The following is a 15,456-nucleotide window of genomic DNA, read 5'->3' on the forward strand; positions in this document are numbered from 1 at the left end:
TAAATTGAAAAGAAGGTAAGAAAATTATAATAAATTAAAATAAAAAAATTAAATTTATTGATGAAATTAAATTTTAAAAATTAAATTTTTTTTTAAAAATAAAAATAAATAATAATCAACTTGGAATTCACCCAAAAATTTATGACAATCCTCGTCGTGGGGGCACCAAATCTAATTTAGCGCAGGCTGTAGTTTGCAGCACTGAAGAGCAAACTTGTCTTTGGGCATTCAAATTTTAATTCTTATATTGTGGGTCCCACTAAACAGTGCGTTTGCGCGCCTTCATTACGATTTCGAGCAATTGAGAGCGAAAGGCGCTTTCCATCACGGGGAAGACGACACCGTTTATCTCCAGCTTCAATCTGATACCTCCCTATCTAACTGCGTCCCCACATGCCCAACGGCCAATCCTAAACCCCAGACAAGAGTAACAGATTCTACAATTCTAGTAATTTAAACTCAATAACTGGGGCAATCAGGTAAAATCACTGCCATACTTCAGTTCCTCACAAACAGTGTACCAGAAAGCTGACAAGGAGTGGAGAGGGAAATACCAACCTCCCTTTCTTGGTCTTTGGGCTCTCAATGCTCTTGTTCTCCAATTCAAAACCATGGCAGAATCTCAGGTCGGTGGACTTGGTTAGCCACCGCCGCCACCAGCCTCGCGGCGGCTTTCTGTTGATGATGACATTTTTTTTCTATCTGATTTTTCTTTTTAATTTATGCATTTTGAAAAATGCTTGTGTGTTTTTGCGTGTAGAAAATGGTGGCATTGAAGAAGGCGTACGCGGAAATAATACTGAACACGGCGAAGGAGGCAGCTAGTCGAGTGATGGCGTCGGAGAAGAAAGCGATTAGCTATCAGCAGGATCTTTTTACTGCAAAAGACGAGGCGATTCGTTTGCTTGTCCGCTTGAAGCAAATGATCGATGCTAAGGTGATTCTTTAGAAGCCAAAAATTAGAAACATTGACGAACAATTCGTTTGTTATTGATTGAAATACTTTTTTTTTTCTGTTCTTTGTTGTTTGATTTTTTGTGATTTCGAAATTTTAGAATTCCATTGATTGCGAAGCATTCTGCTGTTGGGATAGATTATTATGCCAATTTGATAAAAACAATCATATTTGCGAAGCATTCCATTGGTCACGAATTTTATTTGATTGGTTTCCTTTTTTTTTTTTTGGTCAAAGTTATTGCTGGGAAAGAAGTTCCTGAGAGCTGTTTGCTCTCCCTATATTTGCTTTAAAAAGTTATTTTCTCCTAAATTTGAATTTTAGCGGAAATGAAAACTGTTTCAGCATGACAAATTGCATTTTGTTTTCTGTGGCTCTTAGTTGGCTGAGGAGAATCTTCAATAAATAGCAGTTGGATGAGGAGTGAAGCAATATTATGTTTTATAATTAGTTATTCTTTTAAAAATTTTCTATCATTCTAAAAGTGTTATTAAACATGCCTGGCTAGTTGACTTGGTGAATCAATGACTTGGGCACTAAGGTGGTGTTTGGTTTAGCATTTGGGATAGCTGATAGTTGTTATGTACTCAATAGCTATCCCGTATGAGTTTGGTAAAATTTATGAATCAATTGCTGATAGCTGATTCTAGTCTCAATCAGCTGCTGATTTCATCAGCTCTTTTTCTAGAGCTTTTGTTCATAAGTGTTCATATCTTCCTTAGCCAGGTCAAGGTCCGAACCAGGTCTGATAATTATGATGTTAAATACAGCTTAAGTTTTTAGTTTATCTCTTTGATTGAATATATGCAGATTTTGGAACCTTACATCATTTAGATTGCTGTATTGTCAACTTTATACAAGATAATGTAATTTGTATTCTTTTCGATACACGGTAATTTTTATTTTCCTTGCCCTATTCTTTGCATATAAATATGTGATTTATTTTATTAGTACATTTAGCTTGTAACAGAATTGATGAGGCTTAAAGTCTTTTTCACATTAGGTTCTCAGCTTTCAAACTAATAACCAGGATACTATACAAAAGAATGTACCATTAGAGCAGTTACACAGATTTGAACATTTGATTTTTGATTGAGATCATCCAAGGAGGATTGTTTCCTTATTATTTGATGTTTGATTCCAGTTGGAAATGCATTGCTTCTAGCATTGTCAATTGTTCTTCTGAGTTCTGTTTGATAATATTTTGCAGGAAAAGATTTTGGGTATTGCTATAATGATATTTGCTTATGCTGTCAGCATAGACCCAATATTAGGAAAATGCAGTAATTTGCTTGAAATTTTAATGATGAGTAAGAATGCAACAAGTTTCCAAAGCTGCTAAATGCTGTTCAGTTGTGAGACATCTTTGTTTTATTTTTAGTGGTCATCAAGTGTGCTGATCATTAAATGATAGTCCTTACCCTGACTGAGGCTGCCAAGCAGTCTTTCCTTTGCCTCTCTATGACTTTGCTATGTGTTTTACCTTTTAACTTTTATCAACTTGCTTCTCCTTAGCAATTTGCATCAGTTAATGCCACTACTTATATATTTTGTACTTTCTTACTGGCATGTAATGAATGCCATAAGTTGGCTCTTGAAAAGCTTCATGCCTATGATTTTTATTGCTTATTCAAATGTTCTAAGAAGTTGCTCCATTTTCTTTGCATATTCAGGCGTTCAAGATCTTGTGAACCTCTTTTGTATTTGGAACTTGAAGCTCTAAAGATTTAATTGTGGAATCAATTTACTCTTTCCTGAAATCCTTTCTTTTGGGTTTTGGGGGGGGACCAAGGTGTTACATATTAGCCTGCACATTTACTAAAACAGAGGAATAGGGAGAGAGAGAGAGAGATAGAAATAGATGAGAAAAGAATAGAAGTAGATGTGAAAAGAGAAGAGAGTAGATGAGAAGAGAAAGAGAATATTTCAGAGATGAGAGATATCTTTGATTATTAATGATCTTGGATAGTCTCCTCTTTACAATTAAGTTCCTATTTATACTTCTTTGGATCTTATAACTGCTCTCTACAATTACAATTAACTGAAGAGTAATTACAATAGACTAGTACAATAGAATCTTCCTATTTAACTATTGGACTAACACCCTAACTGCTCTACTCCTTACTCATAACATTCCCCACTACTTGACATCATTCTTGTCCTCAAGAATGAAGAAAATGCTGGAAATTGAAATGAATTTTAGGTGCTGCCTTCTCATCAGCTGACACAATGTGAAAATCCCACACAGTTTCTTTTGCTGGCCAGTTAATTCCTTGAATTTTGGAATACCAAATGTTAACTTCCATCATATGCTTTAGCTGAAATGTCCCATAGATTTGGCTAAAATGTTTTGGGTGATAGTATGAACTGTTAATGAACAAAGAATTATTATTATTTTTTTCTTCTCCAAATTTTCCATGCTTGTTCCTTGAAGATCATAATACCAATTGATGGCTGAACTTTCTTCCTTTCCCTTCTTGATATTTCCTATTCATCTTCTATGAGACTTAATGAGATTACAACAGCTGAACTCACCATCTTGGCTCCTAAAATTCTGCCACTTGCTTTCAGTAACCACATTGTTTGTAGCACCTTTATCTTTCTTGTTTTCAGGAAAATCCCCAAAAGTTTGTGCAGCAAGAATTTCAGGCTTAGCTTTTGCATTCCCCATTGTCAACTCTAGTTTACAATCATCACCATCTTTATCCTTCTCCTCCTCGTATTCCTCTCTTGCACTAGACAAATCAAAAACTAAATCCTGATCTTGCTTCATCTCAATGCACTTGTCTTTCTTATTGAAAGTTTCATCAAAGACATCTTGTTCTTCACTTGAATTTTCAAGAGGTGGATTATCATTATTAAAGACTGCAACATTCTCCTTTACTACTTGAATTGCTTCCACCACTTTATCAATTTTCTCTTGAAATGACTTCTCATATTTCTCTAATTTTTGTAATAACAATTCTTCCTGCCTTTTTAATCCTCTTTCAACAACTTCCATAATCCTATCAAGTAATTTTTGTTCCCAATGATGGTCTTCCATGATCATCTTGTAGAAGGCTGAGTAGGATATTGGAAAATTTTATTTCTTCGACAAGAAAAATTATAGGGACTGGGGAAGAAAAGTTGATGCAGAAACAAGGATTTCAAGAATTTAAAGAAAGAATAAAGGGAAGAAATTAGGGAAAAGGTGGAGGAACAAACAGGTTTCTAGAAATTCCAAGAATTTCAAGAAACAGGTTTCTTGAAATCCAGGAAGTGAAAAAATTAAAGAAAAGAAATAGAAGAAAGAACCAGAAATTGACAGAAGAAAGAAATTCGATTCAAGAATTCAAGAAAGAAAGAAGAATAGAAAAGAAATCTGAATAGAGGAAAGGGAAGAGAAATAGAAGAAAGGAGAACAAGAGAGGAAGAGGATAGATCAAAAAAGTAAGAACAGAAGAAGAAGAAGAAGAATTAGAAGGAAGAAGAGAAGAGAGAAGAATAGAAGAAATCTAGCATTTTGAGGAGAGCATTCTGCCATAGATGCAACTCCCATGAAAAAATTTTCAGTAATTGCCCACCAATCTAACAGCTCTGATACTAATTTGTTACATATTAGCCTACACATTTACTAAAACAGAGGAATAGAGAGAGAGAGAGAGAGAGAGAGAGAGAGATAGAAATAGATGAGAAAAGAATAGAAATAGATGAGAACAGAGAAGAGAGTAGATGAGAAGAGAAAGAGAATATTTCAGAGATGAGAGATATCTTTGATTATTAATGATATTGGATAGTTTTCTCTTTACAATTAAGTTCCTATTTATACTTCTTTGGATCCTATATCTGCTCTCTACAATTACAATTGACTGGAGAGTAATTACAATAGACTAGTACAATAGAATCTTCCTATTTAACTATTGGACTAACACCCTAACTGCTCTACTCCTTACTCATAACACAATGATCAGTGGCTTGTACGTGGCACATAATTGGCTTGTACATGGTGCTTGTGTTTACATCTGCAAGTGGCATCCTTAGCAGACAGTTCATTCTGTTTGTTTTCTTGTCATTGATTGTGGGACTGTAGGAGCCTTCATCCATCAATAGTTCGTTCCCATTTAATATTAGTGTCTTGCCAAAAAATTTGTTTGTGCTAATTAAATGGAATTATGTCCATCTAATTGAGTTCTAATGTCAATAAAGAACAGTTTGGTCATTAATGATCAACAAAATTTTTATCAGCATGAACACAGGATTGTGGGTTATATCCATTTAATTGAGGGATTAATGTTATATCATCGTTAGTTTTAATTTCAGCCTCACAGGCAATGTACCAGAACAGCCTGTTCAGTTCAGTTGAAAATTTCAGTATGGTTAACCAAGAAAGCTGGGTTTAAGTTCATTGTTAATTTGTTATTTTAATATGCTGCCTTTGGTGTTGTGAGGAATTAATACCTTGTCCAAATTTTCCCCATTTACAGATAATTGAAGCAGAGATAGCATCCTCAAGCCAGCAAACTAAAATTGATGAGCTTGAAGCTCAGCTCCAGGAAGCAGAGGGTGTCATAGTAGATCTAAGAGCAGAGTTGAAATGGGCACGTGATAAGTTGGAGAAGATAACTAACAACCAACTCCAGTCTTTGGATGGAAATATCACAAGTGACAATGAACCCTCTGACCAAAACGCAACACCTGAGCCCAATATACTCTCTCCTAATGTGGGACTCCAACCTGTGACAACTTGTGACATGAAGAACTCATTATTTGATCAGAGAATTTTGGATAACACGGGCTGCAATATAGAACAGACTGAGCAATTGAGTGTTTCTCAATTTGGAAGCCATTCTTCTCATAACACTGAATTAGCTTCAGTAATTATAAGAAAAGAGGAACCTGAGCTGTACAGAAACACTGAAAGAATTTGTGCATTTGAAGGGAACTTACTGGCTGGGAATTTGCCACCTTCTGGAGAAGTTGATGAACATGCCCTTAGAAAGAGTGAATTGATCAGCAAAGCAACTAATAAGGATGATAAAAAATCTACTGTTTTTTCTTTGAAGACCAAGAATTTGGAAACAGCAAAGAACTTTTATGGGGAAGAAGGAAAAAAACGTGTTAGGGTTCGCACAATAAGACGAAGAAGGACTCGGTTTGGGAAAACCAAAGCTAAGCTCAAGTCTTGTCCAAGTAAGCTTACGAAACCTTATCAACCACCATCCATTCTGTCTCATTGCAAAAGATACTTGACAAATGGGAATGGTAAACCTGATGAAGGTACGCGCCTTCCCTCTATCAAGACTGACAACATTGAAATGAAGAAGCATTCTAGTGAATTGGAAAAAAAATTGCATTCTCAGAACAGCTGCATTACAGTTGAGAAGATGATTGCTCCTGAAGGGAAAAGACAAAAGACTGTGCAAAGTGCGGATGCCATGTCTACCACATGCACACACTATCCTGATCAGCATAAAACTTGTCAACTCTCTTCTTTTCTAAACCAATGCAAGTCTTGTTCACTTTCACTCTATGGTAAGATCAAATTAGGTAATGATGGGTCAAGCATGACAGAAAATGAGGTTAAACTGAATCCATTGTCCAGCTTAGATCCAGCGTTAACACTAGTTAAAGGTGGTGTGAATCCTCCATCTGGCTCTACAAATGTCACAGTGAGTGTTAAGGCATTAAATAGATCAGGTATCATCCATAATACCTCAAACAAGGATGTGGAGTTAGCAGATGAGTTTGTAAAACAGGAATATGAGGCTGCTGCCAATTCAACTCTTCCATGCTATGAATCAAATCCTGAGATGGTTAACGTACCACTGGTATATTCTGATTTGGAACACATCAAATCATCCAAAGAAGATATGGTTGATGTACCATTGCTGTATTCTGATTTAGAAGACGCCAAAGCACCCAAAGAATCTAAGGTTTCTCCTAGGCAAGTAGACAACAATAGGCTTCTTAAGTACACCTTCCAAAGGAAACGCAAGAAGGAGGCCCCAAGTAGTCCTGATCAAAACACTTCTCTTGAAAAGAGCACTGTAACAAGGAGAGCTGGAGAGAAGCACAATGGTTCACCAGACAAAGAGAAATCTAGCATAATAAATAAATCTTCTAGGGACAGTAGGCGACTGGCTCAGGTTGCTCGCCAGGTTCATTTCTTTTCTTTTTCAGTACCCTCTTAAATGTTTTCCCCAACTGGGATGTCTTTTGATGAGCAATGACTTCACATATCTCAATTATGAATTGTAGGTCTGCATACTAAAGTTAATAATGTGGAGGCCTGTGCCAGAAAAATTCTGGACATATTGGATGATTGCTGTCCACATGATGGGCTGAAGCTATTCTAAAAACTGGTTCATGCCTGTATATTTTATTTAACATTAGAAAGAAATGAGAAAAAAAAAAAAAAAAAAAAAAAACTAAGAGTTTGTAGGATTGCAACTCTTTTATTCAGATTCTTAGGTAAAATATCATTTGAAGTTGACCATGATGCATTCTTTTCAAGTGGTTGATAACTATTGTTGTCTAGCCAGATGGATGCTCTGTTTAAATTCTAGATATGTCCAATGGCAGATCTAAGTAGGGATAAAGGGGTTCCATATTTCAATTTAAAAGTCAAGTTGGTATTCACATCTCAAATATGCTGGATAAAATCTTGAAAATTAGAACAATAATAATAAACTTTATGCAGGATTACCCTACTTTTATTTTGGAACATTCTCAATTTAAAAATAATCAACTGAGAGGATTAAGTGATATTGGATGTCCCCCCACCCCCTTTTTTTTTTTGTTCAATTTCCTTGTAGAGTTCAATTGATTAGTTACTAGTAAAATATTATTGTTCTTTTTTTTTTTTTTTTTCCCTTAGGGATAAAAAAGTATACTTTCTAATGGTTAGGGTTTGCATAGTTGGTATTTAAGGTGAGTGCCACGGGTATATAATTTGTAGTCTAAATTTTGTTCTTTATGACATGTTATTTTACCTGCAAAATATAGAAATTTTGTTTTTATTATTACTATTATTTTGTTGCTGTTGTCATTGATATTGATTTAGCTTGGCGCCCTGCTCCTCAAAACTAAATGCCTAGCTCCATCACTAGATACGCCAATAATTTTTTTTCCACTTAGTTTTCAGTGCTTTATGTGCTTTGTCTCCATGCCTGTTTAATTTATGGTTACTAGAGTCCCTAATCTTTTTCCCCCTATTTTCTTTTTATGCAGCTTATTTCTTTGTCTGGGAAAAGATGGTGGTAATTAGGCCAATTGTTCCTCAAGTCCAACCAGAAAATGGTTGGATGTGATGCTCAAGTTAAAATTCACTCACCTTTTATTCGGTGATACCGGCATAATTTTTTTTTTCCAAGAAATCCGATAAATATGCTGCTGTTTGCCATGCCTGCCCTTCAAAGTATGAGAGATATAGAGATTACTCATTAGTATGATTATTACATTTTAAATTTCAACTTTCCCCTACATATCTTCTTGTGGAGAATAACCCTTTTCTCATCTCCGTCTTTTTCTTTTTCACTACATAGAGAAGTTGTAATATCTTCAATAGTTGCCGGATTGGCCCGGCAAGCTCCTAGCTGTATCTTCAGTAACCAATCCTGCCATGACAGGTCTTTTTACAGATAACCTTAAATTTAATCTAATGCTTTGGCATTCATTCTTCTCTATGTATTTGTCTTTTGCTTGCTTCTTGTTCATGTTTTTTTTTTTTCCTTTTTTATTCTTTCGGCCCTAATTGAGACTCGAACTTCAAATCTTATAGCTTTAGAAATGACTTCAGTACCATTGATCTGAAGCTCGTGGGTTTCTTATTCATGCTCTAGAGATGTGTTATTTCATTTTTTAAACACGTTTTGATGGAACAGTCGGTGAAAATAATGCCCTAGAAGATTAACTTGAAAATGAAAATTTCAAATTCCACTCGGTGAACCGTTTCTGATTAGATTGAAAGCCCTAAAAAGATTGGAAAAGGAAAAACATAATGATTCTCTTCTCTTTGATGCTGATGGTGAATCATGAAACATGTAGGGTTTATCGGTTTCCATAATTTTATGGTATCGAGCAGGCTTGGTTTGGATCAAAAGCATTTCATTTTACTACTTTCTTATTTTCCAGAAAAAATTTGCCCACCTACCATTAAAATGTGCTCTCTGCAAAAGGGAAGTACATTTGAGTAGGAGTCTCCCCACCTGTCTGTAAGCAATCCTGCAATAATCATTTCACTACCACATCATTGTGCATTCAACTCGAGCTAGCCCCCAAGAATATTAGTGCAGGCAAAATGATTAGAAAGGGTGGTATTGTGTAAGGTGAAAGTATCATATTTCACAGGTTAGATGATGTTATTCTTTTTATGAAAATAAAAGATGAACTATGGACTTTTGTAGAAACTAAAGCATTCTGCACAACTTTTGGCTGGGAACAGGTAAGAATTTAGCATGGTATGAAGAGTATTAAAATACAGTATAGAATTATGCGCAAATCAATAATAACTAAGTAAATAGGAATAAATTTTAATAGCCATCTTTGAACTTTAGAAATAATAACAGAGTTGTTACTAAACTTAAAAATGTAACATTAAATTTCATGAACTTTGAAATTTTACACAATGAAATCCTTTTGACTCTCAATAACTGATTTATAAGTAACACGCTAATGTGGATAATGCGAAATGATGATAATGTGAATGATTGTTGTTATCTTTTGAAGGAAAAATCCCTCTAATAAGTTATTATACATTTAGTGTTTCCTTATCTTATACAGCTAAAATTCTTTTATAGTTAATATATGAAGAAAATTATAGCTAGTTTTGCTATTATCACATAGAGTAGAGACAATTATTTGTCATTATTACTCTAAATTGCATAAACTGACTATTAAGGATTAAAAGGTTTTATTGTGTAAAATTTCAAAATTCAGAGATTTTATATTACATTTTCAAGCACTTGTCATTATTTCTTTTTAATTGATAGAAATGACAGGATGAGATTACCAAGATCATTGGTTTGTTCCAATGCATCAAATGATCCCAAGTGTTAATAAACACAACGGAATGAAAGAAACAAACTTACAAAAAATAAAAACTGGTAAAAAGGATTTGCAATGGACCATATGCTAGAGATAGTAACTAAACATGTTGAAAAAGCTATGATGCTATTCTTTGGTTTTTCCAGCCGTTATAGACCTACAAGACAAAAAAAATACAGGGTGAGCTATCTTGATATAGGCATTAAGTAGACATCTGTTTAGATGAGAAGTGTGATATAATAGATTCCTACCTTAGAGATCCCTAATTATAGTGAAATTAGGAATAAGATAAATAGGAATACTAATCCTAATGAATAATATTTGTATTTTGGAGTGCTAGTATGTAATATTTTTTTTTTTTGCTTTTAGCAATAGACAAACACTTTTTTTTTCTTGACCCAATGAGTCCAGTGGACCTATATAAATCATTGCTGCTCCTGCTCCTGCTCCAGCAGAAAGGCACATCGGCAATTCCAAAGCAATGGCATGCCTGTGCACGCCAAGCCCAAACAAAAACATTACAAACCAACATGCTAAAAAATTCCTGAGTTGGAGCAATCATAAGGTAACTGCATTCCTTGCAGGTAAAGCATGTTTGCTTGTCTCCCCTGGCAGCATCCGTTTTATGATCACAGCCAAAAGAAATCCCACCACAGGCATAAAGTAAAGTTCAAATATAAATATGCTCCTTAGATGTCTGTCTTCTTCATTCTTTTCATTGTTACAAAAAAATACACACAATGGATCATATGGAAGAGAGTGAGAGTCCAACAAATGGAAGAGAGCTTGAAGATGATTATATGCACAAGTTTCTCTTTGCAGCTGGAGCAACTCTAGCAATGGCATGCTTAAAAATCATTTTGGTGATGCTTTTCGTCAAGCAATGGCGCACCAGGGTCTTTTTAATCCTCAATATTATTGTCTTGGCCATTTTCTTCACTTCCATTCATTCAAGTTCAAGTGAAAATCAACAAACTATAGGTAATGCAGAGATGAATATTCAAGGAAAGAAGCGAAGAAAACAATGTAGCTGGTCTGCCAAAGCTACTAAAGCGCACAAAGAATGTCAGGAGATGAGTAACAGGAAAAGGGATGCAGATGAAGTTAAGCATGCAATTATAATTGATAGTGAACCTCAGAAATTGTCCAAGGAGGAGTTAAATGAGAGAGTTGAAGCTTTCATTGCAATGTTTAGGCAGCATTTGGTTTCTGATGCAAGAAAAGGTAGAAACTAGTTCCTCTCAAGGCCTAAACAAAGCTGACCCTTTCACCCTTTCAAGGGAAGGGAAAGAGTAAAGGCAAGTCTGAGCTTACAGTGCTACATTCAGTAGAATTCTGGGGATGAAAATGTAATTTTTTTTTTAATTTTCAGGGTTAATTTGCAATTCTTTTGCACCTTCTATAAAATTATCAAAAAGACCCTTTTACTTTTGAGGTTTAAAGGTTAAGTTTAGGGTTTGAATTGGCCATTTTCAGATCAATAGAGAGAGCAATTAGGAGACAATTGTCTCTTGGTCCCATCCCATGGAGTAGGAGTTATCAAAGCTCACTTCAAATTTAATTGACAAATACTGATGGCTACTATACAGGGACCTCTCTAAAATTTTTAGGTTAACATTTCAATTTTTGTTGCTTTTCTGCTATTATTCCCCTAATAGTAGGCTGGTCACTGCCCTCTACCTTGTCTTCTTCTAATCCAATTCACACTCTCTTGAGAGGATGAGCAGGCTTGAATTGGCCATAAAATGAGAGCTTTTATTTTGTAGAAAAAGGGCTACCTTTAATTACGTAATAAATACTGAAATATTGTATTTCAATTAATTAAGTTGGCTTGTAATTCTCATGTACTTGATTTTCACATCTCTAAATTTGGCAAAACCGTCAGGGAAGAATTTTTTGCTAAAAAGGGAGACGACGATGATGATAATAATGATAATAATAACAATAAGCAGAGGTGATTTACAATTAAGTCCTTAAAATATTGCAAAACTCACATATTAGTCCATAGTAATTTTTTAGTAACAATTTGGCTCTCAAAGTTTAATTTTGCTAGCAAATTAGTCCCTGTCGTTAACTACTTTTCAATTTGAAGCAATCTAGCCCTTGAATTTTTGTTTTATTACCAAAATAGTCTTATATCTAAATTAGAAGCGGAACTAGAAAGTTGAATTAGTGGGTCAAAAAAATTATTTTACTTAATTCAAATAAAAAAATTATATAGAATAATAAAATATTTAATGAGAGAGAAAAAAAGTGATGGATGTAAATTTTCTATATATAAAAATAATAGAGTACAAAGTAAATGAAAATAATTTCATAAAACAATAAATTCAATAATCTTAAATTTACAATTTTTCTTGATGTTTTTTTTATTTTTATTTTTTTTGAAGTATTTTTTATCGCTTCATTATAATGCTATCAAAAATATAATTATATAATCAAAAAATTATTAAATGATAATAAAAAAGACAACCGATTACAGAGAATGAAATAAAAAAATTAAAAAAAAAAGAGAAATGAAACAAATATGATTCTTGTGAATATGAGAAGGAGAAAGAGACTTAGAGAGAACAATTAAGTTTTCTTGAAATATAATATCTAGAAAATTATTTATTTTCTATTTCAATTAATTTAAAATTAAATTCGATGCAAATATAAGAACTACTTTTAATTTATCTTTTTTAATCTGATAGTACTTCAATTTTTATATAATTACTTTTAAAAAAGAAAATTATATGAATTACTTTATATATATATATATATATATATATATATATATATATATATATATATATATATATATATATATATAATTAACCTCACTTTAGTATACGTAAACCCGCCCTTATCTAAGTTTTTTATTTAAGTATTTATTTTATATTTAAATAATTATACAAAATTATTTTATATGATTATTTAAATATAAAATAAATAATTAGTTAAATAAAAATTGAATTGTAGGAAATATTTTGTCAATAAAACAAAATTTCAAAGATTGCTTTGTTAATAAAACAAAATTTTATGAATTAAATTATTTTAAATTGAAAAGCAGTTAATTAATGGAGTTAATAATCAATTTAGACTGTAGAAGCTAATTTATTAACAAGATTAAATTTTGAGGATTTAATTCTTACTCAAAAAACATGCCATGGGTTAATATGTGAGTTTTGCTAGACTTTGGAAACTTATTGTAAATTACTTTAAAAGCAATGCGTGATCAGGGGCCACACCTCAGGGTGTGAGGAATTCTAATTGCCCGTCTACTTAAAATGGCTTATTCTTCCCAAAAACTAATCATACCTAGAGCCTAGCAAACAATTTGCTCGATTTCAAATTCAACTGATAAAATTGAAATGTTGAAATTTTTATTTTAAGTAAACGAATCAAATTGAATAGAGAGAAAGAATTGAACTGAAGAAATTCTTTAAAAACAATTCTTTAAAATAAGAAATTGCTTTTAAATGAATTAAACTAAATTAAAGAAATTTTTTATGTTGTAAATTAAAATTAAAATAAGAAATTCTTTAAAAACCAAAAAAAAAAAAAAAAGCAAAACGATAAAAAAGCATACCAACATCTACAAAATCCAGGAACATTAATTAAAAGTCATACAACATACAGAGCAATCACAAGCAACATCCATAAAAAATCATAGTAACAATACATCAAAAGTGTTAACCTTTTGCACCAGCCATAACAATCAAATCACATAATAAATAGGAAAATAAAGAGAAATCAATGGGCAAAAATTGAGGATGATGAGGAGAGAGATGAAGGTAAGGATGAGGAGGGCCAGGGCCGTCGAGTGTAAGAGATTTGGCAATATATATATATATATATATATATGGGTCTTTATTTGCATTTATGTCTCTGCGTTTGGGTGTCCATAGATATGGACATGACTTGACGACTACAACATTATAAAGAAGACATGGGTCTGCAAGACTACAAGGAGCCATGGATATGCGTCTATGAGGAAATGGTAAGCAAAGATGGTTGAATCAAGAAGAAAGATAAAATCGAGGAGGCGAGTACAACTGTTAGTTATGTGTGCCCTAGAGCATGCACTAATCTTATAACTTGTAAATAACATTGTAAATATTATAATGGCAATGAACGTTTCATTTAAATGTTATGTGTGTTTAATACCATATTTATTTAAAATTGTCCATTAACAATATGTTATGTGTTCTATTTTTATGAGATAAAAATATGAGTGGCAGAATACATGAGAAATTTGTTATAAATCAGAGTTCGCAGCTACAGGATATTTTAGTGCGCACATTATATCCAAAGAGCTGTCACCTCTTTTTATCTCCATTGATCAGTATGAGATACTGACGAATATGGAATGGTGAGTCTCATGCCATCTGATATGAGATATCATGATAAATACAGTAGATACTTATGAGATAAGTAGGTCGAACTTGTGACGTTCCGATAACATGAACATGGCATTTACTCGAGTCAATAAAATGTTATCTGTGTCATACTAGTGCATATAATTCTTAGACCTGAGATGACACGGTTGTCTCTTATATGGGTGATTTGAGTTTGATATCACTTACATATCTGTACTGTGTATGGATACTTCAGTGTGTGTTGGCTCAGATTAGTCATATGTTGGGACAGGTGTTCAGTCAAGAAAGGACCCATAGCCTTGAGTAAACTGGGTTAAAAGTCCTATGCCGATTTGAGCTGTTCTTGACAGGATGGATGACTTTATCAGGAAAGGTGTTTCCTGATGGTAAAGTCTTATATGTCAAGAATCAGATTTCAAATGAGTGCATAAAATTCCATAAAAGTGGTTTGACTCAATAATAACCCTAAATGGAATTGGGACATAATGCGGAGGGATTAAAGGTTCATTTTAAAGTAAACCTTATTGCTAATTGGGTGACCATGGCATGCTATGCTAGGTGTCAACCATGGTCTATGAGACGCTTAAAATGATTTGGGCAAATCATTTGCGGTCTAGAAGAGTTCCAATGATATTAAGAGTTAATATCATTTCTCATTGCCAATTAGTAATGAGTCTAGTAAGTCGCACACCTACACAAGTTAACCACCAAGTAAATTATGATTTAATTGATTAATTAAAGAGTTTAATTAATTGATTAAATAGATTTGGTTTGCAATAAAATTACAAAGTCCCTAGCATGACTTGAAACCAAATTTTGCATATTGGATGTATTATATAAATTGAATTTATATTTAAAGAGTTTAAATATGAATTCAATTGTGAGCTTAATTAATGAAGATTAATTAATTAATTAATTAATTTATATGTGATATAAATTAATTTGAGGAAGAAATTATAATTTTGGATTGAGAACTCAAAATTTATTGCAAGGACAAAACGATAATTTTACAAGGTGACACATGGCACCATGAGATGGTAACACGTGTCACTTATGAATGTATACCATTTGTCTTCCATGTGATGGAAGATGATTGTTGATGATTTAATCTTGTCT

At 33.2% G+C, this 15,456-nt stretch overlaps 2 protein-coding genes across 2 annotated transcripts; both read left to right on the plus strand.

The window, feature by feature from the left end:
• Positions 1–459: 459 nt before the first annotated feature.
• Positions 460–8,619, plus strand: LOC110645823 (uncharacterized). The gene is made up of 4 exons (XM_021799082.2): positions 460–626; positions 761–937; positions 5,419–7,092; positions 8,165–8,619. Exons 1-4 carry the CDS (start codon positions 612–614, stop codon positions 8,195–8,197), a joined length of 1,899 nt encoding a protein of 632 aa, XP_021654774.2. The 5' UTR covers positions 460–611; the 3' UTR covers positions 8,198–8,619.
• Positions 8,620–10,635: 2,016 nt separating this feature from the next.
• Positions 10,636–11,750, plus strand: LOC110645818 (uncharacterized). Its single transcript, XM_021799070.2, has one exon. The coding sequence runs from the start codon at positions 10,720–10,722 to the stop codon at positions 11,212–11,214; it is 495 nt and encodes a 164-aa protein (XP_021654762.2). The 5' UTR covers positions 10,636–10,719; the 3' UTR covers positions 11,215–11,750.
• Positions 11,751–15,456: the final 3,706 nt, after the last annotated feature.

The sequence above is a fragment of the Hevea brasiliensis genome, chromosome 18 (assembly GCF_030052815.1).
Source record: "Hevea brasiliensis isolate MT/VB/25A 57/8 chromosome 18, ASM3005281v1, whole genome shotgun sequence".
NCBI lineage: Eukaryota > Viridiplantae > Streptophyta > Magnoliopsida > Malpighiales > Euphorbiaceae > Hevea > Hevea brasiliensis.

Excerpts from the sequence above, each read along its gene's own strand:
- LOC110645823 (XM_021799082.2), top strand. Across the intron at positions 938-5,418 it reads AGCAAATGATCGATGCTAAG|ATAATTGAAGCAGAGATAGC; the intron begins GTGATTCTTTAG and ends CCCCATTTACAG. Across the intron at positions 7,093-8,164 it reads TGGCTCAGGTTGCTCGCCAG|CTTATTTCTTTGTCTGGGAA; the intron begins GTTCATTTCTTT and ends CTTTTTATGCAG.
- LOC110645818 (XM_021799070.2), top strand. The coding sequence starts at position 10,720 with ATGGATCATATGGAAGAGAGTGAGAGTCCAACAAATGGAAGAGAGCTT.